We start from the raw sequence: 25,836 nt of genomic DNA, 5'->3' as shown, positions 1-25,836 counted from the left end.
GCCGCCGCCGCGCCTGCAGCAGCGCGCCGCAGTCCGGCCTCCCGCCCCGGCCCGGGAAGGAAGGCCGGTGGCCGCGTCACGTGTCCTCGGCGATCGCGAAACAGGTCTGATCAATCTCTGTCCGCGTCTGCCTGGCCCGCCCGCCGATCGATCACAGATCCGCGTCTGCACAAACGGAGGACCAGGAACGTGCATGCTGCTGGTCCTCGGATTTCTGGGTTAATGGGGGCGGGGGAGGCGTGCAAAACCCGGCCTTTCCAGGAGCTCGTCCCCAGGCTGATTTTAAGCCTCGAGGCTAGCCAGCTCTTTGGACGTTTGCACTGCAGCCTGGACCCTAGGCCAGACCGAGGGAGCCTCGCTGCGTAGAGGAGAAGCGTCCTGTCCCCACGGCACCCACAATGCTTTGCCGCCCGGCACCGTCCCCGGGGGTGGGGAGCGGGCGGCTGCGGCTGTCTCGTGGCGCCGCGCCTGAGAGGTAGATGTGGGAGCAAGAGTTCATACCCTGGGGTGACGTATGCGGTTGCCCTTAAGCAAGCAGCCTCTGGCGCTTGGGACGCATTTTTGGAGCCAGAATCTCAGACTTTTAGCTTTGTTCCGATGGGAGCCGGAACCGTCAGGGAAACCGGAGCTTGTTTTCTGCATCCTTAGGGACCCTGCAGGCTGTCATCTCTCTCTAACTTGGTGCAGAAAACGGCACAGCCTAGGGTGTAAAGCTTGTCAGGTGAAGTGGAGAAGATGGGAGTGCACTTTCTAGAGAGCGTTCTAGAGGGTTCCTTACTGTCCAGAGGGACAAAGCAGCAATAAAACCAGGCTAATTGGAGGAGGGTTGGTAAAGAACGTTTTCTACATCCAAAATGAATCAAGCCGTTGATTATGGTATAATTCATTCATTGTGAGGGCCCGCATGTGTTTCTTATTCCCATCATGTGTACACTGACCAAAATGGCACACATGCTTCTTTTGAAAAATAACACAGCAAAGTTTTAGGAAGGAAATAAAAATCTTCTATAATCCCACCTCTTCCATTTTTCAGAGGCAGGGGATATTACGGAAGAAAAACACGTATTCATGTTCAAATGGGGCACTTTTAGTAGGCCACTCAAAATAAGAGGGGAAAAGCAACCTTGGGTGGTACAAATCAACAAAATGTCACAAAGAGATAACATCGTGTGATGTGTATGAAGATATTGATAGCCTTTTCGTGGATTGATGTGATAGTGAAGGCAGGAGACTTGGAAGGGAGCCTCCACAGTAGAGCTTAAGCTCCACAAGAGCAGGACATGTGTGTAATCCTGCCGTTTTCTAGGCACTCCAGTATTTGTTGAAAGAACGAACGAATGAATGAATGAATGGACATGGGAACTTTGGAGCGACACCCGACCTTAATTAGCCCCACAAATTTCCACAGCGTGTTATTTCCAAGGAGATTTTGTGTGTGTATGTGTGGGTATGGGGAGAGAGAGAGAGGGAATCCATTTGTAGTAGTGTGATCTTGTATCTAATATCCACTGTGAAAAACAAACAAGCAAAAAAAGATTAAACCGTAAATAGAAGGCAATATCCTCCCACCAGTTTTTCTATACAATTTGAATATTTAAGAATAAACAAGTGAAAACCAGCACAATACTGGTGATAGGACCGTTTGCAGTCAGTACTTGCCGACACTGTTCTGTTGCTTCTAGTTCCGGTGGTAAGGAGTCCTTTCCAAATATAACAGGAATAAAGAAGTTACTTCCCCTGCTGCCATCATCTCCCAACAGACTGAGCAAGAATATTTTGAGCGCTACAGCAAAGGTGATGTAAACTTTGAAGTAAAATCTTATTTAGATTTGTTCTGTTTTTTTTTTTCCTGTTTGTTTCTTTTGTGTGTGTGTGTGTGTGTGTGTGTGTGTGTGATCAGGATGTTTATTAACTACGTGTCTGTTTTTTAGACAGTCCATCAAACCCTAGATGATGATCAGCCGTGTGACTTTTTCAAGAAAGGGAATAGGGTGAATAAATCTTATCAGAAAAGCAGGTAAACAGTTTTTCATGTAATTGCTTTGTCTTGCAAAAGGCACGTTATCTCAGTTCTCCAGATTGATATGTGTGGTTGGGAAAAAGATATGTCTGTTGATAGGAAATATATACTTATATTTCTTGTCTGGCAGAAATGATTTTAAACATTACTAGTTGGTAAAAATTCCAGAGGTCATAATTCTTGCACTCTTAGCAGAATCCACAATTTGGGGTAAGCCCCTTAATCATCTGTCTATGTTAGTTTCCTTTTCTATAAAAAGGATACTGATAACTTTTACGGATGCACACAGACAGCTAGAGGTAAATGAAAGTTTTAACAATATTGGCTATGAGTTCTAAATAGTGGCAATTCCTTTATCCATTTCGTCAACATTTATTGAGCACGTGTTATGTTACTGGCAATGATTTAACCTCCAACGTGTTTATTTGTTAAGAAGTGACACATTTTCAAGTAATTGCTTAGTGTGGTGGAAACACAGACGAATGTAAGCCAAACAAATGAACCTCTGAGGTTTCCACAAAGCATGTTTACCACCCAATTTTTTTAACCCCACCAGACTGATGTTGCTGAGAAGTATTATTCATCTTGGCAAAATGCTATGTTCTTGGTAAATAAGTCAAAAAGAAAATATTTTCACCTCTGATACGAGATCCTGCCTCAGAATAAATTAGAGGAAGAATCAGTTGCCATGCTGGTAATGCACACGGTATTCACAATGTCTACTTCCCGCCATTCAAAGGATTGCATTAAACCTATTTTTTAAATTCATATTGTGTTAAAAGGTATGATTTTATTCCTATTCCTCTAAACAGTTTTCCTGAGTGTGTTTTCTATTTGAAAACACTCTGATAAGCTTTTGGTTTAAGGTGTAGGTTGTATATGCTACACTTTTCCTTAAGGTTTTTGTCAGCTCAGAATTACCACCAATCAGTGATTAAGTTCTGTAAAACTTGTATTTTAAATCCTGTTTACATTTAATTGAAAATAGGTATATAAAAGAAAGCTGTGGATTTTACTTGTTCATGTTATTAAACACTGCTCATCATTAGCAGAACAGATTGAGTGTCCTATGAGAGATGTTTTCCAAACTAATGTTTAAAATGATAATATAAGCACTTTATGAAATGTTAGTGTTTTCTTAAAAGCTAATGTTTGATGTAAAATAGAATCCATGCATTTACTCTGGCACCTGCACTACGATGTTTCCTAAGTAGAGTATCAAGTGGAAAATTGTCCTGTAACTTGTTCTGTGAGTTTAGAGGCCTCACATTTTCTAATGCCTCGCGATAGCTGAAATATACCACTAGGGGATTCTTTTGGTTCCTTTGTTCAGTCATCGGCTGGCTAGTTTTTGTCAGATGGACTAAGAATTGCAGGTTTATTTCTCGCAGCAATATGAATGCAGGCCCCTCTTGGAATAAAGTACAACGTCCAAAGAATTCAAGAAAAAGGCAGAGTAAATCCCAAGTCCCCTACATCTCGTCCCAGCTGAAAAGCAGTCTCGGAGGATGTGTCCTCCAACCAACTGAGGATAAACTGAAGGAAAGCATTTCCCCGGAAGGAAACCCCAAAAGGAGTCCCCTTGGCTACAGGTGTCGGGGGTCCTCAGGGAACAAGTTGTTTCTGGACTTTCAGACGATGAAAATTGTCAAAGAAGATGCTGAGGAGGACAGTGCCAGTGACCTCTCTGATTCAGAAAGAATCCCCGTCCCCCCTTCTCCCCTCACGCCTCCAGATCTTCACCTTCGAGCCGAAGAGATTGATGCGGTTCACTTCGATCTGCACCCAGGGCAGGGTCCCACCCAGCCCGAATACTGTTACCCCGACTTCCTCCCGGCCCCGTGTAACTCCTGGGACCTGCGGGACATGGCTGTGCTCCTGCACTCTGAGCACAGGACAGAGGCCGTGCCCAGAGCCGCGGGGCCGCTGGGGAAGTACGTCGACAGGCTTGTCCAGCTCGAGTGGCTACAGATCCAGACTGCCCAGTGCGAGAAAGGAAAGGGGGCCAAGGCGAGGCCTCCCACTGCTCCTGGGACCTCGGGGGCTCTGAAAAGCCCTGGGAGAAGCAAGCTGATTGCCAGCGCTCTGTCCACGCCTCAGCAGGAAGGGCCTCCGAAGTCAGGCCCTTCACGAAAGAAAGACGTGCACCGGGAAGACGTCCATCCGTCCTATTACACATGTGAGGCTTCCACCAAACCCCTCGATGTGCTGAGTAGCAGCAGACTGTGTTCTCAGAAGCAAACCCTGGACATGCAGACAGAGGAGAAGAAAAAGAAATCCAACAAGAGCTCCAAGCTGCAGCACTGGCATCTGTCCTGCGGGGACGGCGGCGACCCTAAGATGGAGAGCAGCGTGAACCTTCGCTTTCCCAGGCAGCCAGCGGTGATCGGGGACTCCACGGACACCTACAAGGCCTCCAGAGCGCCAGCACATGCAACTCTTAAGAAAAAGGGAAATGCAAATAATTGTGCTCGAGCCACTATATCCAGCGAGAAAAAGCTCAAAACAAATGGAGTAAAACCAAACACACACAAATTCAAATCATAACTGAGATGATGAATTGCAAGGACCTGCAGGTGCCTCAATATTGGAGCGCTTCCAAAAGTTACAATACTGTGAATTTTAAGAGACTTTGGGATTACTGACACTGAAGAGGTTGACCAGTTCTTTAGTCCACGCCACGCCCACCCAAGCCACAACAGGGTCGTTTCCAAAGAAGGGTGTCTTTCAGTAACCATATTTTGTGTTGACAGTCTTAGGCAAATGAGAGCCCTTCAGATAAAAATTAACCAAGTTCTGTGCCATATAAAGAAATAAAACGACAGCTCTCCAAGGGAAGAGTGGACTAAACTTCTGAAACCTCAGCCAGGCCACGTACAGCGTATGTAAACTAGTGCGTACTGCTTCAAACGGTGTAGTAACCTGAATGTCTGAAATAGGGCTCTCTGCATCCTTATCCTAAACTATTCAAGCAGAAGGTCCGGGCATCTCACTCCTGGGGAAGCTTCGGCTCTTCCTCGAGTTACGGAGCAGCTATTATGAGCAAAGTCATTTATCACTAAGCTGCCTGCTCCTTCCAGACAGTGGAATCTAGTGCTTTCAAACACTTTCCCTGACGTGGGTTTAAAAAAAAACAAGGCCTTTTCAATTTAGAGGTGGTGGCGAAGTCCATTTCTATATTCTCTAAGCTGAAGTTAAAATAGCGTGCAGGTTTCGTCCCAGTGGACGTTGGCGGGTCTGAGCACGGTTGTTAGCACGTGATGGGAGGAAGAATGAAACAGTTGGCACCAGAATCCCCGGCATGTGTGGCTTCTCTGAAGAGGTGCCGTGGGAAAAAGCATCAGAATGATGATCTGTCTTCATTTGTGAGAGCAGGACTTTATAATCTTGCTGGGAGCAGGGGGTGGGAGGGCGGACCACGGATCAGGTTACTGAATGTCTTAACCTCCTCACCTGGCCCTGTGGCTTCCTGACTCCCCTGAATGCTTCTTATTTAACCGCTGTTAAGTCACATCTACTTGTCCCTATGGTTGTGCTGAGAGATTTCTCTTGATATTATGGTGAATACCTGTAGAACCTTTGCTTGACTACTTCTTGATATACAGTATGTTTTAATGACTGCAGCTGATTTTATCCCTTCAAACGATTATTCTATTTGTTTTTTTACATATATGTTTCTGTTTTCTCACCTTTGGGACAAATGAAAAACTTGGCACTTTTCATCTGAAAATATTTACTAACTCGCAGACTTTTCACCCAGTAACTCAGTGTCATCCAAGGCACTGTTTAAGTTAACATAAAGACAAGATGCATCTATAAATAATTAAAATAATAGGCCAAAGTTGAATATTAAGATGCCATTTTAAAATCTGATTTTAATCGTATTAAACAACAAAAATTTTTATGGTAATTTTTTTTCTTCTAAGACTTTTATTTACAGAGTCCCTCTTATATTCTCTCTCACACCACCCTACTGGAGAAAGCACTGCTTACAATAAAATCTTATGCATTTTTATAAATGAACAAACGATGTACATCTGGCAGGCATTACTTCCATGGTTCGCAATTATACTATAACTTTTGTACTCAGTATAAGTATAGTGTCTTGAAAACATAGTGCTAGTCTTACTTTTCCTTTCTGTGGTTCCTGAGTGGCACCCCACATGTCCCTCGACGGCCCTGCTCCTGTGAGTACAGATGGGTTAGTCCTATATACACTGCCGGCACCCAATTCATGAGCCTTTCTCTGCTAGATTTTTATGCAGCTCTTTATGAAGTATTCAGGTTCGATAAATCTCTGTAAGCACGTTACATATATTTACACACATATATATATACACATATATACTTCTGATATTAATCCTACAGGGTTTATGCTGAGCTGCCGCCTCTCCCAGTAATGCACCTGTGCAGGTACCCTCAGAGATCTGGAGGGTGAGGGTGACGTAGTTTACCTTTCCCGGCCTCGTGTATTTCTGAGCTGATGAAGAAATGTTGAGGTAACGCCTCGGATGTTACATTTGTTCCTAGCTCTTTGACTTGAAGTTGGTTGCTTAATTTGGGGGGATAGCTATAATGTCACATGTTAAGGCAGTTTTAAAAGCCTGAAAAAGTGGCTTTACTTGTTTACTTTTTTGCCTCGGGTTGGTAGTTTATTTTAACCAACATTATTGTGATTGGATCAGAGCTCCTAATGAATATAGGTTCATTATGGAACATAAGCACAATTTCGTGATTTCTGATGCACATCTTTTAATGCACTAAATGCTGCAGATAAGGATCTCGCCATTCAAGCAGACAACATTGGAGAGTTGAGTCAGGAGTTCATTCAGTTCATCAAATTGAAGCCATTGAATCTTGTGACATGAGTCATTGTATTTCTAAGAAGTGCCTCTCATTTCTGTGGAGTGGTTTACATACATGTTGCATTTAAACCAATTAAAATGATCCAATAAAATAAAATAAATGGTAGCAAAAAAACCCCTCCAAGTTTAGAGAATGTAAGAAGAACTGCTTCAAGCTTAGGATCAGGGGAAAAAGTTGTAAAAAAGTACAAAAATGAATTACAAAAATATATCAGTATTAGCTACAATTGTTTAGGTTGGGACTGTTTCTCAAATCTTTAATGACTAAATTGGCTGTAGGTTTGTAACTTAACTGGAATAGGGTGGGATTGGTGGCTATGACAGAAAAGATGGGGGAGAGGATATCATTGATTAGTAGTGGTTCTCAGGCCTATTTGGTTAGTTTCCAGAAAGAAGAATTTCTACCTTACATGTTTAAATATTATCTATTTCCTCTTTCCTTTATGCTCATTTACGTGAGTAGTAAAATAAAAATATAAAACTCTTGGTGGTACTGTATTTCAAGGTAATAGAGAAGCAGTATTTATCACTTATTCATGTACATGTACAGAGCACCATTCAAAATGGCCTGAAAATATTCAGCATGTTATTTGCTGTGTATTTATTGTATGCTTGGTTTTGTGTATAATAAAACAATACACATAGGTTTTTGTGAATCTGGACTTTTTCCTTCCTTGAGATCAATTAAACACTAGAAAAATATTGCCTGGATTTTTCTGGTATGGTTTTCATTTGCCTTTTATGCAGTTTTATTTCAGAGTTTGTCTTATTTCTCTCCCTGATTAGTTCAAAAAACTGCTGGAGGGGGAAATTCTGTTCCAATTCCTTCCTTAATACTGAGCAGCATACCTGGCAACAGTACTAGCTGCATCTCAGGAGCAACCCTGGCTGTACCTTTCTTGGGTCCCTCTTCCTTTTATTACCCCCAAAGGTGGTTAGGGAAGCAGATGAAAATTCAGTAAAATTGACATAACATGTGATAGAAATCTATTGCACGTTAACTTACACGTCCAGAAACGAGCCCCGTGTCTTTTCGAGGAAGTCCCCCGGTTAGGAGATAGCAGCTGTGAGCAGCTACTGGCGTAAGCGTTCTGAAAGTTTTTCTGCTCCTCTTTCTAAACTCACTCTGACAATGAGGTGCCCTCTTTTGAGTCTACCAAATAGTGGCAGCTTAAAAAAATAACTTTGCGGTGTAAAAAAGCAAGTTCACTGAGTAAATTGAAATCTTACTGACTTTATTCTGTGATTCACGAAATCAGCAGCACCCAGTCCAGCAGCTAGAAAGGGGCTCTGAGGGGCTGTATGAAATGGAACTACAGGCAGAAGGGAGCCGGACAAGAAAGCTATACCAGCAAAAAGCGGATTGGCTGTGTCAAGGTCGCCTTCCTTTAGGGGCCAGGATGGCAGGGGGCAACCAGGCGGGCGACTGAACGAGTCCCGTCTAGGCTGTTCCGACAGACGGGCTGAAGATTCCGTTTCGGGACAGCTGAAACTGTTGCTAAGTCTCGGTTTGATGAAGTGGGGCTTAGCATAAGCGACTCATTTGGGGCCTGCTGTCTTGTTTTTAACGGGGTTTACGAATAATTTTTTGATAATTTGAAAGTTAACCATGCTGGAGGTTTTAAATCATTTGTACAGAAAATGGTAGATTATCTTTGGATGCGGCTCTTTTCTTATCCACAAGGTGGCAACTAAACCTTTTCAGGCAGCACTGAATCGGTTCTGTGAATGCCTTCTGACCAAATGGAGACATTTTTTTTGTAATCAAAAAGACATGGGGGGGGCTTCCCTGGTGGCGCAGTGGTTGAGAATCTGCCTGCCAATGCAGGGGACACGGGTTCGAGCCCTGGTCTGGGAAGATCCCACATGCCGCGGAGCAACTGGGCCCGTGAGCCACAATTACTGAGCCTGCGCGTCTGGAGCCTGTGCTCCGCAACAAGAGAGGCCGCGACGGTGAGAGGCCCGCGCACCGCGATGAAGAGTGGCCCCCGCTTGCCGCAACTAGAGAAAGCCCTCGCGCAGAAACGAAGACCCAACACAGTCATAAATAAATAAATATAAGCAGTCATTTACATTAAAAAAAAAAAAAAAAAGACATGGGGAGTGGGGAGGACTGTTTGATTTCAGACACAAGAAGATTAAGACTTTTCTCTTTGAAAGATTTAAGGATTGATTTGAGCAAAAATCAATTCAAATTGAGCAGCACCAAAGCCTTAGAGGTTAGCAGCACTACTTCCCGGACAGGAGCCGAGGGCGGAAATTTTTATAGAGAGGATGCAGAAGCAAGGGAATCATTTGATTGGCTGTGGCTTAAGTGGTCGTGCCATTTGGGAAAGCCTGATTGGCTGTTGGTGATGGGGTTGTTTTTCCTGCTCTTGAGGCATTTGCGGGAAATATTCCGCTTAGGGTTTGGTCTGCTTAGGTAGGCGAAGAAGGGGTTAAAAGCACCTCAGTCCAAAAGCCTCCTTGCAGCATTACTTTGATATCATAAAACACTATTTATAGCATAGAAACAATGCTCCATGAAAGAACGTAAATCATTCGTTTATAAATATCTTCAGAAGGACCCTGTTCAAAAAATACCATTCGTATATCTCTGTCCTCAGCAATTTGGTATTTAAGGAATTAACTGTGATAACACTGGAAAATATATATCGAAATTTAAAAATGGGATAGTCGTACATATAACTGTCCCAGCTTGCATGACATTTTAGAGAAAACTAATGATGCATATTTAACTTTTGATTCCGTTCAGCTAGCACAATTTTATGCCTTGCTCCTCGTATTGTGAGCCCCACTTCAGACCCACTAATGGTGAAGGAGTTCAGAACACACCACCCCAAAACATGTCGCTCTGGCATTTGGATGATTTTGAGTTAAAGGCACTTGAAAAACAGCCAAGTACAAGAAAAACACTCCTACCTTTCTGCATTCTCTTAAAAGCAGGAAATTAAATTCCTCTATGAAAGATGTGCTCCTTATAGCAGGAGGAAAGTAACGTTTTTCATCGTCAGGGAGGAGAAGTTGAGACCGAGAGAACTCTACACAAACTTTATTTGTTCAAATGATTCTTAACTTCCTCTGGTCTTCCACATCGTGTAATCACTTTTCCACAATTGCCCACTTTGTTCAACCTAATATAGAAGCAAGTTAGTGTCACCATTTCTCTGAGTCTTCATTCTTTATGAAGGCTCCTGGGTCCTGTAAGACTCGTGTTAAATAAATTGGTGTGCTTTTCTCCTGTTGATCTGTCTCATGTCAATGTAGCTGTCAGGCCCAGCCAAAAACAACCCTAAGAGGGTGAAGGGGGGCAGAACTTGCCGCCACAAAATATGCCTCTTTGGCATGAGGATTTTTTTAGGCTGATCATTTTTGAGAAACAGCAGACACTGGAGAGGCTTTGAAAACTGAGACGTTACCCTTTTGTAAGAAGACATTTACATTGTTAAGGGAAATCTCCATCTGTAAAGGTGTCTTCCTCTCTGTACCTGGAAGAGGAGGATGAACTAAATCTAGAAATTCTTATCACTCGTATCAACTCTTATATTAAGGCAGGAGTTAAACCTGCATAACAACTATACTCTCGTTTCCTGTGCTTTTCCTGACAACTTCCTTTCACTCGCTCTCCCAAATCCAACATCTTTTGTCTTTAGCTGGAGATGGTATTTATGGCAGCTAGGCCATTTCTGGCAATTCCTCACTTTTCCTGGGTGTCTCCCATGTATACAGGGAGTATACAGGTTATTCAACTTCTGTTGGTTTTCCTCGTGTTAATCTGTCTTTTATTACAGGGGATCTCAGCCAAGAGGCTAGAGGGTAGGGGGAACATTATTTTTCCTTCCCCATGTCAACTACAAATTGGCACTTGCCATCTACCTCTACAAGGATTAAATCACATGTTGCTGCAGCTGCTGACCTCCGACACCCCCTGAAAGGAGTTCAGGGTGGAGGGCAGGAATGAGGCACTCTGTGCTCTGGGAAAAAGTGGCAGAACAGGTCTTCAGATAGTTAGATATTTTCAGGAGCCAATTTTATGAGCCCACTTCTTGTATCTCCTCATATCTAGAAAAGCACTAAAATCCTTCATGGTGACGTCTGCTCCTTGTGACTAGCAGAAACCTTCTGCAAAAAGATATGTGTTTGATCGCATGTACTCCCCCTTCACCAAAATCACATCTATACTGACCTTCCCCCCTACTCCTTTGGAGCAGTTTCTCAGAGCTATCTGAGATGCTGTCTCCCAGGCTATAGCCCTCATTTTGCCCCCAGTAAAACTTAACTCACAACTCTCACATTGTGCTTTTTTTTTTTTAAGTTGCCACTCATAAGGGTAAAGGTAAATGTTGGCTTCCAGAATCAGAGTCTGTGTTTTAACAACATTTTTGGAGGTTAAAGTTTGAGAAACCTGCCTTTATGGCACTTAAAGTCTGCAAGGTTGAAGTGGCTGCTTTGACAGCATTTCACCAGCTGGACCAGTCCCCTCTCGTGCTTTGGCCACTAACAAAGTCTTCTGCTTACCTCTGTCTACTTCCTCCAGGGCTTAAAGGCACTTAGCTGGCTCTTTACCTCAAGAATAGGTCACTACTCAGCCATCAAAAAGAAGGAAATTTTGCCCTTTGCAACAACATGGATGGACCTGAAGGGCATTATGCTAAGTGAAATAAGTCAGACAGAGAAAGACAAATACTGAATGATATCACTTACATGTGGAATCTAAGAAATATAACAAACCAGTGACTATAACAAAAAAGAAGCCGACTCACAGATATAGAGAACAATCAAGTGGTTAGCAGCGGGGAGAGGGGCAATATAGGGTAGGGGATTAAGAGGTACAAGCTGTTATGTATAAAATAAGCTAAAAGGATATATGTAGGGAATATAGCCAATATTTTATAATAACTATAAATGGAATATAATCTTTAAAAATTGTGAATCACCTGTAACTTATTAATCTTGTATATCAACTATACTTCAATAAAAAAAAAAAAGCATAGGACACTAACCTGCATGCTTCATGGCTCTGATGACCTGTGCCCCACGTGGGTATGAAGGAATGGAGGTGTCTCAGAACACATCCACCTTGAGTATGTTTTTCTTACATCCACACTCTTCTATTTTTAAACTCCAGGTGTAGAGAACTCACCCTGCCTTCACCTGACTTTTTCACATACTTCATTCAACATTTGCGCCAGGTTTGGTAGGGTCACCACTTCCTGTCACCACGCTTTTCCTCTGAACTCATCTCTCTGGAGATGTCCACTTTAATAAAGGAAACAGAAAGAAAAGGAAGGCTTGGCCCTTTTCCTATGTTGTTCAATTTTCTAAATACTGAAATGAAATGCTTTTTGCTAACAGGTCTTCTGCAATAATGAAATGAATGATCTACCAAGTTTAACCGAAAATATTTAAAAAGGAAGCATATATTTTTACCTCTACAGGACAGTTTATGTGGGAAGATAAAGTAAATAGCCTCAAATCTTTATCTCCCTTCTTCTTCCCTAAAAAAGCATAAAAACATTTACATACATAAACAACTGAAGAAAGAGCTTGGTGATTCTACTATCAGAATACTTGAAAAAGCGAAAAACGCTCCAATCTGTTGTACTTGGCACCATTCCCCCCCCTAATTGTTCATCTACAATGATTAGTTGAACAAATAGGGGCAAGAGATTAAAATCTCTCAAAGGAAATTTTCTGGCCAGCTCTTGGTGGCGGACTCAAAATACTAAAACATAAGGGACCACTTCTGATCAACCTATGTCACTACAAAGCACGCATATAGGAGACAAACATTTGTGAGTCACTGAATATAAATCAGGAAATACAAGTGATGAATTAATTTTATTCTGGCATGAAATCTAACACGTTAGATGTGGTCCCCCGTACGTGTGTTAGATATTGGGCTACAACTAGACACATGATATTGACATTGGAGTAAAACTACACTTAATAATAACTTGGATTTTTTTTTTTTTTTTACTGCTGGAGTCAAATTCACTCCAATGATTTTTTTCACCAATATTGTATTGTAAAAAATTTTGAACACACAGAAAAGTTGAAAGAACTGTGCAGGGAACACCCACACGCTCAGTACCCAGATCCTGCGTGAACACCTGGCTCTCGGCCCGTCTGTCCATCCTCTATCTGTCCATCCTTTTCCGGGCACCTGGCTCCCTTTAGTTTCTGTGCCTTTTGTCTCTCTCCAGAGGCTCCAGGCACTTGTTGTTTTATGTTTTGTTGAAAGGTGATCATTCTACAAGGCAGGGCTGGGCTTGTGGGAACCACTTCCCCATTTCTGGAAGCACAGCCCTTCCTTGGGTTGTTTTTTGTTTTGTCCCTTGGAGACTGTTCTCAGAAGTTAAGCTTTTCCCCTGACTATGAAGAAACAGTCTCTCCCCTCTTCTCTCTAGCTCCCACCAGCACAGGAGGGCATGGCTGTGGGTCCCACTGGGACACCTTCCTTCCCTCCCTCTTCTCTGTTTCCAGGTGGTCGCTTAGGTTGGCTCACCTCCGTGGAGAAGGCGTCCAAATGTCCGACTCTGGACTCCTCTATGCATATGAGGTGTCCTCCCCCTCCCGACCAGCAGCATCCCACTGAGGGGGCAGGAAGAAGGCTCATACCTGACCATTTCCCTTCTTCGATGTTGACTTGACCCACGGGAGAAATTTGGTTTCCTCGCCACACTCAATGGAGGAAGTGATGGGTACTTTTCCATTATCCTTCTCTGAGTCCTGTTGGCCACCACAAGGCCCTTCATCTCAGCTGGGCACAGGGCTCGGCCAGCCAGCCACTGGCCAAGCAGAAGTCTGAGCCAGGATGGGACGCCAGGGCCTTGTCTTGCAGTGACCCTCGTGCTTGACCAGTGATTCTCAGGAAGCTCCCGTCCCATGCACAGGAAAAATCCAACTCACTGATTTCCTGAAGTGGAAAGAAAGCATCCCATCCATCTGCAGCAGGGAAGGTGGGATCAGCTCTCACTGCAAATGAGGCCCAAGGAAGCCAGCTGACACCCACCCCCCTGGACTCCTCACCAGTGGGTGGGCTGGGACCAGGAAACTGGGCTGTGGTGCAGGTTGCGGGCCACAGGGTCAGTCCTGCCATTTGGGGGAATGCTGAGGTGTCTGGTCCTAACTGTTGGTGTCTCTTTTTAGAACGTCGTGAACTACTGCTTCTTTATTCTCAGTTAAGGACTCTACTCACCACTTCCTGGGCCAGTAGAAACCTCCCACGCAACATGCTTTTCCTTGAAAAGATGGAAGATGAACGTGTTTCAGTTGTCTTGACTAACAACCCTGGAAATGAAACTCAGTGAGTGCCTGGCATTTGCAGGAACCCTGATTGACAGGGATAATTCAAGACAAAATCCTTGCTTAGATGCACTCATGATGCGTTTATCATTATAAAAAACACGGAGAACTTGAGGTGGGTTGGGCACCCCTCAACACCCAAGGTGTGAATGTAGGGTCTAGATAATTAATTCTCACCCTTACCTTCCTATTAATCAAGAAACTTATCTCACCATCACTTTCTTCATTTCAGCTTACATTGAGCTGGGAGCTGCTGCCTTGTGGCCATAAGGTATTACTGCACTTCTAAGGACACAGGAACACTGACGGTCTTCCCCGGAATCGTGCATACACAGAACAGAGAAACTTGACATCTTCCAGCTCTGACTCACCTAAGACATAAGGCAGGTGAAGCCCAGAGTCACCAGCCGAGTGAGTCACAGCCTAACTGAGAAGGACTGCCATATGGGAAACTGGCTTCTTGCTCAGTTACTTTTAAATGTTTGAGGATGTTGAAAATTTGGTTGTTTTTTAATATATTAAAATACCAATTTTCTTCAACTTAAAGCAAATATAAAAGTGGAACCCTTCACTCGCATTCCCCAGCCCCTCTCCGGATCTCTGGAGGCCAACACACTGTCTTTCTTGATCAACATTTTCAGCGCCAGCATTAGGGGTATACAACCTGCATCTCTCACGAACATTCCACATGGTTCAGTTTACCTCATCTATAAATTCTGAATTAGTGACTCTAACGTAATCAAGTTTTGAATAGACTTACATGGAATCAAAATATCCACTTTGAGGGGCTTCCCTGGTGGCACAGTGGTTGAGAGTCTGCCTGCCAATGCAGGGGGCACAGGTTCGAGCCCTGGTCTGGGAAGATCCCACATGCCGCGGAGCAACTGGGCCCGGGAGCCACAACTACTGAGCCTGCGCGTCTGGAGCCTGTGCTCCGCAACAAGAGAGGCCGCGACAGTGAGAGGCCCGCGCACCGCAATGAAGACTGGCCCCCGCTCGCCGCAACTGGAGAAAGCCCTCGCACAGAAACGAAGACCCAACACAGCCAAAAATAAATAAATTAATTAATTAATTTTAAAAAAATCCACTTTGAAAATAAATGCAAGGTTGTAAATTTGATAATTATTGTTATGCTTCTCTTTATGCACAGGAAATAGAGAGATCTTAAAATTACATTAGTTACTCTTTTCAATAACAAACTATTAATTTGGATTCAGATTATAAACTATTCAAATTAAAATGTGCAGCAGCCTCTCGTGGAGCTATGAATGTACGGTAAGGCAAGAAAGCCTATCTTCTATTTCATCTGCTGAAAAACTGTTTACTATTTTAAACAAGGTGATGTGATAACAAGGTAATGAGGACTAATGGATGTCAGATTTTGTTTTAAACTTGGTCATTGCCGCCTTAGTATTGGTATGGTAGAAACTCAACTTGCCTTTTTTTCAGAATTCTAATGCAAAGACCCCAGGTTGGTACAGAGACCCCACACGTAGGGAGTCTCTTTCCCAGCCCTCCTCCCTCTTCCTTTAATCCCAAACTCAAAAAGCCAGATTCATCTAAGCGTAAAAGAGATTTTGGTAGAAAAAGTCTATAAACCCCAGAGCCTCGAGACATGGTTGGGATAAAGATTGTTAGTGCTTTGGAAAGTAAAAGGTATACTTTTTCTTTTTTCCTTGATAAAGTTATCCTTTCCTTTTCCAGTTCTTTGGTTTCAAATGATAGAGACTATAAGGAAATAAACATTAAAATACCCTGCTACAGAAAGAGATCACTGGGCATTCCATTGATTTTTGGAAACTAAAAATAAAGAAACTAAACCCCTACTTCCCCAGAGCCACTGGTTTCACTTTCCTCTGACTGAGCCCTAATCTCCTGGGGTCAGATTCCCAGCCTCATGTCTGCTGTATGTGTGGCAGGGGCAGTTTTATTTCCCTCCACTCCCTTCCTAAGAATTCTGCTTGTAGCTAACGAGGTTAAAGGCTAAGGCTCAGCCCACCCCACTCTGATAAACCAAGAAAGGCCAGGGATTAGTTTGCCTAATCCACCAGAGGGCAGACAGCAGAAGCAAGAAGAACTACAATCCTGCAGCCTTTGGAACAAAAACCACATTCACGGAAAGATAGACAAGATGAAAAGACAGAGGGCTATGGACCAGATGAAGGAACAAGATAAAACCTCAGAAAAACAACTAAATGAAGTGGAGATAGGCAACCTTCCAGGAAAAGAATTCAGAATAATGATACTGAAGATGATCCAGGACCTCAGAAAAACAATGGAGGCAAAGATCGAGAAGATGCAAGAAATGTTTAATGAAGACCTAGAAGAACTGAAGAACAAACAAACAGAGATGAACAGTACAATAACTGAAATGAAAAATACACTAGAAGGAATCAATAGCAGAATAACTGAGGCAGAAGAATGGATAAGTGACCTGGAAGACAGAATGGTGGAATTCACTGCTGTGGAACAGAATAAAGAAAAAAACATGAAAAAGAAATGAAGACAGCCTAAGAGACCTCTGGGACAACATTAAATGCAACAACATTCACATTATAGGGGTCCCAGAAGGAGAAGAGAGAGAGAAAGGACCCGAGAAAATATTTGAAGAGATTATAGTCGAAAACTTCCCTAACATGGGAAAGGAAATAGCCACCCAAGTCCAGGAAGTGCAGAGAGTCCCAGGTAGGATAAACCCAGGGAGAAACACGCCAAGACACACAGTAATCAAATTGGCAAAAATTAAAGACAAAGGAAAATTACTGAAAGCAGCAAGGGAAAAATGACAAATAACATACAATGGAACTCCCATAAGGTTAACAGCTGATTTCTCAGCAGAAACTCTACAAGCCAGAAGGGAATGGCATGACATATTTAAAGTGATGAAAGGGAAGAGCCTACAACCAAGATTACTCTACCCAGCAAGGATCTCATTCAGATTCACTGGAGAAATCAAAAGCTTTACAGACAAGCAAAAGCTAAGAGAATTCAGCACCACCAAATCAGCTCTACAACAAATGCTAAAGGAACTTCTCTAAGTGGGAAACACAAGAGAAGAAAAGGACCTACAAAAACAAACCCAAAACAATTAAGAAAATGGTCATAGGAATATACATATCAATAATTACCTTAAACATGAATGGATTAAATGCTCCAACCAAAAGACACAGGCTAGCTGAATGGATACAAAAACAAGACGCATATATATGCTGTCTACAAGAGACCCACTTCAGACCTAGGGACACATACAGACTGAAAGTGAGGGGATGGAAAAAGGTATTCCATGCAGATGGAAATCAAAAGAAAGCTGGAGTAGCAATACTCATATCAGATAAAATAGACTTTAAATAAAGAATGTTACAAGAGACAAGGAAGGACACTACATAATGATCAAGGGATCAATCCAAGAAGAAGATATAACAATAATAAATATATATGCACCCAACATAGGAGCACCTCAATACATAAGGCAACTGCTAACAGCTATAGAAGAGGAAATCAACAGTAACACAATAATAGTGGGCAACTTTAACACCTCACTTACACCAATGGACAGATCATCCAAAGAGAAAATTAATAAGGAAACACAAGCTTTAAATGACACAATAGACCAGATAGATTTAATTGATATTTATAGGACATTCCATCCAAAAACAGCAGATTACACTTTCTTCTCAAGTGAGCACGGAACGTTCTCCAGGATAGATCACATCTTGGGCTACAAATCAAGCCTCAGTAAATTTAAGAAAACCAAAATCATATCAAGCATCTTTTCTGACCACAACGCTATAAGATTAGAAATCAGTTACAGGGAAAAAAACGTAAAAAACACAAACACATGGAGGCTAAACAATACACCACTAAATAACCAAGAGATCACTGAAGAAATCAAAGAGGAAATCAAAAAATGCCTAGAGACAAATGACAATGAAAACACGACGATCCAAAACCTATGGGATGCAGCAAAAGCAGTTCTAAGAGGGAAGTTTATAGCTATACAAGCCTACCTCAAGAAACAAGAAAAATCTCAAATAAACAATCTAACATTACACCTAAAAGAACTAGAGAAAGAAGAACAAACAAAATCCAAAGTTAGCAGAAGGAAAGAAATCATAAAGATCAGAGCAGAAATAAATGAAATAGAAACAAAGAAAACAATAGCAAAGATCAATAAAACTAAAAGCTGGTTCTTTGAGAAGATAAACAAAATTGATAAACCATTAGCCAGACTCATCAAGAAAAAGAGGGAGAAGCCTCAAATCAATAAAATTAGAAATGAAAAAGGAGAAGTTACAACAGACACCGCAGAAATACAAAGCATCCTAAGAGACTACTACAAGCAACTCTATACCAATAAACTGGACAACCTGGAAGAAATGGACAAATTCTTAGAAAGGTATAACCTTCCAAGACTGAAACAGGAAGAAATAGAAAATATGAACAGACCAATCACAAGTAATGAAATTGAAACTGTGATAAAAAATCTTCCAACAAACAGAAGTCCAGGACCAGATGGCTTCACAGGTGAATTCTGTCAAACATTTAGAGAAGAGCTAACACCATCCTGCTCAAACTCTTCCAAAAAACTGCAGAGGAAGGAACACTCCCAAACTCATTCTATGAGGCCACTATCACCCTGATACCAAAACCAGACAAAGATACTACAAAAAAAGAAAATTACAGACCAATATCACTGATGAATATAGGTGCAAAAATCCTCAACAAAATACTAGCAAACAGAATCCAGTAACACATTAAAAAGATCATACACCATGATCAAGTGGGATTTATCCCAGGGATGCAAGGATTCTTCAATATACACAAATCAATCAATGTGATACATCATACTAACAAATTGAAGAATAAAAACCATAAATCATCTCAAGAGATGCAGAAAAAGCTTTTGACAAAATTGAACACCCATTTATGATAAAAACTCTCCAGAAAGTGGGCATAGAGGGAAACTACCTCAACATAATAAAGGCCATATATGACAAACCCACAGCAAACATTATTCTCAATGGGGAAACACTGAAAGCATTTCCTCTAAGATCAGGAACAAGACAAGAAGTCCACTCTCGCCACTATTATTCAACATAGTTCTGAAAGTCCTAGCCATGGCAGTCAGAGACAAAAAAGAAATAAAAGGAATCCAACTCAGAAAAGAAGTAAAACTGTCACTGTCTGCAGATGACATGATACTATACATAGAGAATCCTAAAGATGCCACCAGAAAACTACTAGAGCTAATCAACGAATTTGGTAAAGTTGCAGGATACAAAATTAATGCACAGAAATCTCTTGCATTCCTATACGTTAACAACGAAAGATCAGAAAGAGAAATTAAGGAAACAATCCCATTCACCATTGCAACAAAAAGAATAAAATATCTAGGAATAAACCTACCTGAGGAGGTACAACACCTGTACTCAGAAAACTATAAGACACTGATGAAAGAAATCAAAGATGACACAAACAGATGGAGAGATATACCATGTTCTTGGATAGGAAGAATCAATATTGTGAAAATGACTATACTACCCAAAGCAATCTATAGAGTCAATGCAATCCCTGTCAAATTACCAATGGCATTTTTTACAGAACTAGAACAAAAAATCTTAAAATTTGTATGGAGACACAAAAGACCCCGAATAGCCAAAGCAGTTTTGAGGGAAAAAAACGGAGCTGGAGGAATCAGACTCCCTGACTTCAGACTACACTACAAAGGTACAGTAATCAAGACAATATGGTACTGGCACAAAAACAGAAATATAGATCAATGGAACAGGATAGAAAGCGCAGAGATAAACCTACGGTCAACTAACTATGACAAAGGAGGCAAGAATATACAATGGAGAAAGGACAGTCTCTTCAATAAGTGGTGCTGGGAAAATTGGACAACTACATGTAAAAGAATGAAATTAGAACACTCCCTAACACCATACACAAAAATAAACTCAAAATGGATTAGAGACCTAAATGTGAGACTGGACACTATAAAACTCTTAGAGGAAAACATAGGAAGAACACTCTTTGACATAAATCACAGCAAGAGCTTTTTTGATCCACATCCTACAGTAATGGAAATAGGAACACAAATAAACAAATGGGACCTAATGAAACTTAAAAGCTTTTGCACAGCAAAGGAAACCATAAACAAGATGAAAAGACAACCCTCAGAATGGGAGAAAATATTTGCAAACGAATCAACGGACAAAGGATTAATCTCCAAAATATATAAACAGCTCATGCAGCTCAGTATTAAGAAAACAAAAAACCCAATCCAAAAATGAGCAGAAGACCTAAATAGACATTTCTCCAAAGAAGACATGCAGATGGCTAAGAAGCACATGAAAAGCTGCTCAATATCATTAATTATTAGAGAAATACAAATCAAAACTACAATGAGGCATCACCTCACACCAGTTAGAATGGGCATAATCAGAAAATCTACAAACAACAAATGCTGGAGAGGGTGTGGAGAACAGGGAACCCTCTTGCACTGTTGGTGGGAATGTAAATTGATACAGCCACTATGGAGAACAGTATGGAGGTTCCTTAAAAAACTAAAAATAGAATTACCATATGACCCAGCAATCCCACTACTGGGCATATACCCAGAGAAAACCATAATTCAAAAAGACGCACGCACCCCAATGTGCACTGCAGTACTATTTACAATAGCCAGGTCATGGAAGCAACCTAAATGCCCATCGAAAGACGAATGGATAAAGAAGATGTGGTACATATATACAATGGAATATTACTCAGCCATAAAAAGGAATGAAATTGGGTCATTTGTAGAGACATGGATGAATCTAGAGACTGTCATACAGAGTGAAATAAGAAAGAGAAAAACAAATTATCGTATATTAACGCATATATGTGGAACCTAGAAAAATGGTACAGATGAACCGGTTTGCAGGGCAGAAATAGAGACACAGATGTAGAGAACAAACGTATGGACACCAAGGGGGGAAAGCAGCTGGGGGTGGTGGGTGGTGGGATGAATTGGGAGATTGGGATTGACATGTAGAAACTAATATGTATAAAATGGACAACTAATAAGAACCTGCTGTATAAAAAAATAAATAAAATAAAATTCAAAAATTCAAAAAAAAAAAAAAAAGAAAGGCCAGGGAGCAGGGAAGGGAGGGTTGAGATGAGAATGCCTGGGACAAAGTGACCGAAGCGTGATTGGAGGAGAGGGCCTGCTGGAAAAGGCCAGGCTGCAGGTGAGCCCACGGCCCGGAGGACTGCCCATCGCCCGCAGGCTCTGGGTGTATCCCAGCATCCCCACATCGGCAGGAGCTCCAGGGCCCAGTCTACGCTGCTGCTGCTTCTCGCACTGCTGACGCTGCAGCTGAGCAGGGACGGGTACCCACAACCTGGCGCGTGGGATCTACCTGCCAGGGGCCAGGAACTGAGAGCACAGCTCCAGCTGGCTCTGCCCCTTCGAGGGTAAGGGGTCGGGGGTGGACTGCGTGTGATCAGCCACAGCTGAGAGCGAGGGGCCTGGGAACTCTAGCACAGGGGAGGAAAAGGATTTTCCAGAATTTATACAAAGGAGGGGTTTAGGGCCACGATCTGTTTGGGAGAGTAGTGGGAACAGGCTAAGGGGACTCGCCTTAAAACTGGTGTATATAGTACACACACTTTTAGATTTATATCAACACGTTTCCTAAGGATACATCTGTTCACCTTACGTAAGACTGAGAAAACCTCAATTGAGTATGTCAAAGACAGTTTGAGCAAACCGATGGGGGTGGGAAGGCTAAATCCCCCTGTCCCCCACCAGTTGCCTCGGCTCAACTGGGAAACAAACAGTAGAATCAAGGTGAGAAAAGTATGGGCTTGTTCTGTTTGTACTTACGGTGGACGGAGTTGACACTGCTGCGTATGCCTGTGGGTCACGACCCGCTGTCACTTTCCTCGGAGCGGGAGGGAGAGCCGTGGAACTCCCGCGTTGCTGCTGAGTTCCTCCTTATAAACCCGGCCGAGGGCAGAGGCAGGAGGCCCTGCAGTGGGCGGGGGTCAAGATGCTGGGCCTGCGCTGGGTGACTGGGGTGTGGCCTGGGCATCCGGGTTTTAAAGGTTTTAACTTCACCTTGTTAAGCTTCATTTCCTCCACCTGAAAATGGAGCTAATGCTTGTACTTATCTGTGGGAGTCAATGAGGTAATACAGAGAACCTGCATCTTTCTGTTTTCGCAGCCCTGGTGAAATGGTTGCTCTGTTTACTCAGGGCCAGGGCTGCTACTGCTGATTGGCTATTTGTTCTGGGCCAGGTGCTTTCATAGCCACTGGGGCGTAACAGTAAACAAAAGAGCAAACAAAAAGTCCCCAGTCCTCTAGCCAGCTCTGCTTCTGAAATTCGATGCCTTATTTGGCACCCTTTGCTTGGTGTTCGGAGGACTTTCTTGGTTACTTTTTAACATGGAAGAACCTTTTTTTATAAATTTATTTTATTTACTTTTGAGCTGTGTTGGGTCTCATTGCTGCACGCCGGCTTTCTCTAGGCTTTCTCTATTTGCGGCGAGCAGGAGCTACTCTTTGTTGCGGTGCGCGAGCTTCTCATTGTGGTGTCTTCTCTTGTTGCAGAGCATGGGCTCTAGGCGCATGGGCTCAGTAGTTGTGGCTCGCAGGCTCTAGAGTGCAGGCTCAGTAGTTGCGGCGCACGGGCTTAATTGCTCCGCGGCATGTGGGATCTTCCGGGACCAGGGCTTGAACCTTGGTCCCCTGCATTGGCAGGCGGATTCTTAACCACTGCACCACCAGGGAAGCCCTCTTGGTTACGTTTTGCCATGAGGAGTTGTGTGTTCTGGTAGAATCCTGCTTTAGTAGCCCATGTTCGCCCGGATTTGAATACATCACAAATCAAACCCTGTCCCCATCTTTGTCCTGCTCCTGCCCTCACCCCTAACTGGACTCATTAGAAAACAGAGGTGTATTTTTCTCCTTTCTGTTGTGTTAGCACAGAGCCCGGGCAGGTCGATTCACGTCGGAGGGTGTGGTGGGTTGGCTGGGCAGTAGGACTGGACTGTGGGTAGCAATTCCGTGTGTGTTGGAAGCAGCTTTATACAGATTCCAGGGGATCAAGGCCAAGGGAGAGAATGGGATGCAGCAGGATTCAGAGGTTTTGAGCAATCCGCACTCTGGACCCTTCATTGGTGAAGACCTTTGCGCCCGGGAGGTGCCCAATTATTTGCTGAGCAGGCTGTAAGTAACCTATTCCTTTCCACCCCTACCTTTTCCTCCCACATTGGCTTCGGACCAGCTCTGACATGCAAAGCAGGCACCCCCTCCCCCTCCTCTGATCCAGATTTAAAACTGGTACCCATTCTGCTGAAGAGCTGCAATGTCTACGACAGTTTTCTCCCCAAATCCCCCACCCTTGCTTTGTCATCCTGACCTGAAGCAAAGGACAAAGCTGTGACGCTGCTGCGGGTCTTTGTCCCAGATTCCACGACAAGCCACAGAAGCAGGGTCCTGCTCACCTATTTGCCATTTCTAGTCCTGAGAGCCTGCACATCCTCGGCTGTGGGCTGGGGCAGCTTCCAGGACCCAAGAGGAGGGAGGGTTTGAGAAAGAAGTTAGTGCACAAAGTCTGTTACGGTTGGTTGTTGTTTTTCATCTGGGAAATTCTGAGTCGAGTTATCTTTGAAAAGTTTGTTAGCATTTATGCTCTGCCTGATTAACTCACTCAACCCCTTCATTCAAGAACAACAGAGTTGGTGGATTGCAGGAGGTGAGGGGTCATATGGTCAGAGGTGATGCTGAGCCCTCAGCAGGGGACAGAGTGGCTGCTCTCTGTCCTAAGAGCCCCGAGAACCCCGTTTTCTGTTGCTCCATGCCAAATCCGCACCTGTGAAGGATCAGCCAAGCTTCCATATGCAGAGAATGTGTTTGGACCCGTGTGCCAGTCTCCAAGGGCTGCTATTACAAAGGACAAACTAGGTGGCTTAAAGCAACTGAAATGTACAGCATGGTGACTCTAGTTAATAATTCCAAATCGCATATTTGAAACTTGCCAAGAGAGTAGATCTTAAAAGTTGTCATCACAAGAAAAAAATCTGTTACTATAAATGGTGACAGATATTAAGTAGACTTATTGTGGTGATCATTTTGACATACGTACAAATATTGATTGAATTATTGTGTTGTGCTCATGAAACTAATATAATGGTGCATGTCAATGATACCTCAATAAAAAAAAATTGTTCTTGAATTCAAGTTTGCTGTAAAAAATATTTTCAGGAAAGAATTATTTCCATATAGGTCTCTTAGTTCTTTAGGACCTTCTATAGGTGGCTGAGTGCCACGGCTACTCAGCCTGGCCTGCCGGTGACATGCCCTCAAGTCAGCAGCAGCTGTCATGTGATGGGCAGGCTGGACCTTACAGTGTCCGCCCACCTGCCACACTCCCATGAAACAGGTGGACAGTGCAGCTGGAGATGCGCTTTGAGAAAATTTTCTCCCCAGTCGCGTTATAGAAAGCATTATGTAAATCTTTTGAATGGCATCCTCTTTGGACAAACAGCCTAAAATTGGCAGGGATGGGAAATATAATAAGCGTACTTACAAGATCATTTAGACAAATATAACTGTTTCCAGTCTTCCTGCCTCACCAGTCGAGACAGTGCAAATGAATTCCAAGCGGTGCATAAAGAGAGGAGAAACAACACACATGTGCACACAAGGATGTGAAATTCCAGGTGTCTCTGGGCAAGAAATACACTCACTATTTCAGACCTCTTTTCCAGCGCTCCAGCCGGCTCCTAGTGACTGTCGGCTGTGCTGTTTATGTGCCCACAGGAAAATGAAACTAGAGCTTTCCTGTTGAAAGGGCCCTTAAAGACACCTCGCTTCACACCCTTGCTCACAGAAGGGGAAACTGAGGCCAGAGAGGAGACAAAACCTTAATGTATTCCTTGCTCATGACCTGGGCCACCCGGAAATACACCTGTCTTAGAAATGGAATGAATTTCTTCATTCTGTTTCAAGACCTGCAATTTTCTCCATTTTAAAATTCCACGTTCGGTTAGGCCCTTAAATTAAAATTAACAACATTAAGCAAGAAGCATTTGTTGCCTGAATAAGTCGATGTTTGAGATTTTGGAAAGAGTTTAAAAAAATTCTTTACCTTTAGGGAAAAAGATAGAAATAGAGTCTGTGGCAGGAAACAAATACGTTTATATTTGACATTAACAAAACCAGGTGACCCAATAATATACCCCACTCACCGGAAGGGTGGCCAACCACAATAAATGAAGATTTGGAGAATGTTTCTTTATTTTCTATGATGCTGTTATTTACTACACAGTCCTTTATGCTGCGACAAGCTTTTGGGTGAGGATAGATCCTTATAGTGGGGGGGGGGGGGCGACCACAACGAGGGGTGTTTGGCAGGCTCTAGGTGGGCTGGTGATCACCTACCCTGGCCCAGGAGATCGTAGGTATAAATCCTAGAGGAGCAGCTATCAAACCTCTTGCTCTCAGGATGCCTTTCCGCTCGCAAACTTTATGCAGAACCCAAAGAACTGTTGCTTATGTGGTTATATTTACTGACGCTTACCATGATAGAAATTAAGACTGGGAATTTATTTTTTGGCCACGCCACGTGGCTTGTGGGATCCTAGTTCCC

General features: G+C 42.9%; 1 protein-coding gene across 2 annotated transcripts; it reads left to right on the top strand.

Moving 5' to 3' along the window:
- Nucleotides 1-2: 2 nt before the first annotated feature.
- Nucleotides 3-7,530, top strand: FAM217B (family with sequence similarity 217 member B). Of its 2 annotated transcripts, none has more exons than XM_068524087.1 (4): nucleotides 3-104; nucleotides 1,683-1,794; nucleotides 1,932-2,017; nucleotides 3,412-7,530. In XM_068524087.1, the coding sequence occupies exon 4, from the start codon at nucleotides 3,416-3,418 to the stop codon at nucleotides 4,565-4,567; it is 1,152 nt and encodes a 383-aa protein (XP_068380188.1). In that variant the 5' UTR covers nucleotides 3-104; nucleotides 1,683-1,794; nucleotides 1,932-2,017; nucleotides 3,412-3,415; the 3' UTR covers nucleotides 4,568-7,530. The 2 variants fall into 2 exon arrangements, with proteins under 2 accessions (XP_068380188.1, XP_068380187.1); XM_068524086.1 differs by having other exon boundaries at nucleotides 3,397-7,530.
- The last annotated feature ends 18,306 nt before the right edge of the window (nucleotides 7,531-25,836 follow it).

This window comes from Eschrichtius robustus, chromosome 16 (genome assembly GCF_028021215.1).
Source record: "Eschrichtius robustus isolate mEscRob2 chromosome 16, mEscRob2.pri, whole genome shotgun sequence".
Classification (NCBI taxonomy): Eukaryota; Metazoa; Chordata; class Mammalia; order Artiodactyla; family Eschrichtiidae; genus Eschrichtius; species Eschrichtius robustus.
This window is presented reverse-complemented; position numbering and strand designations above follow the sequence as displayed.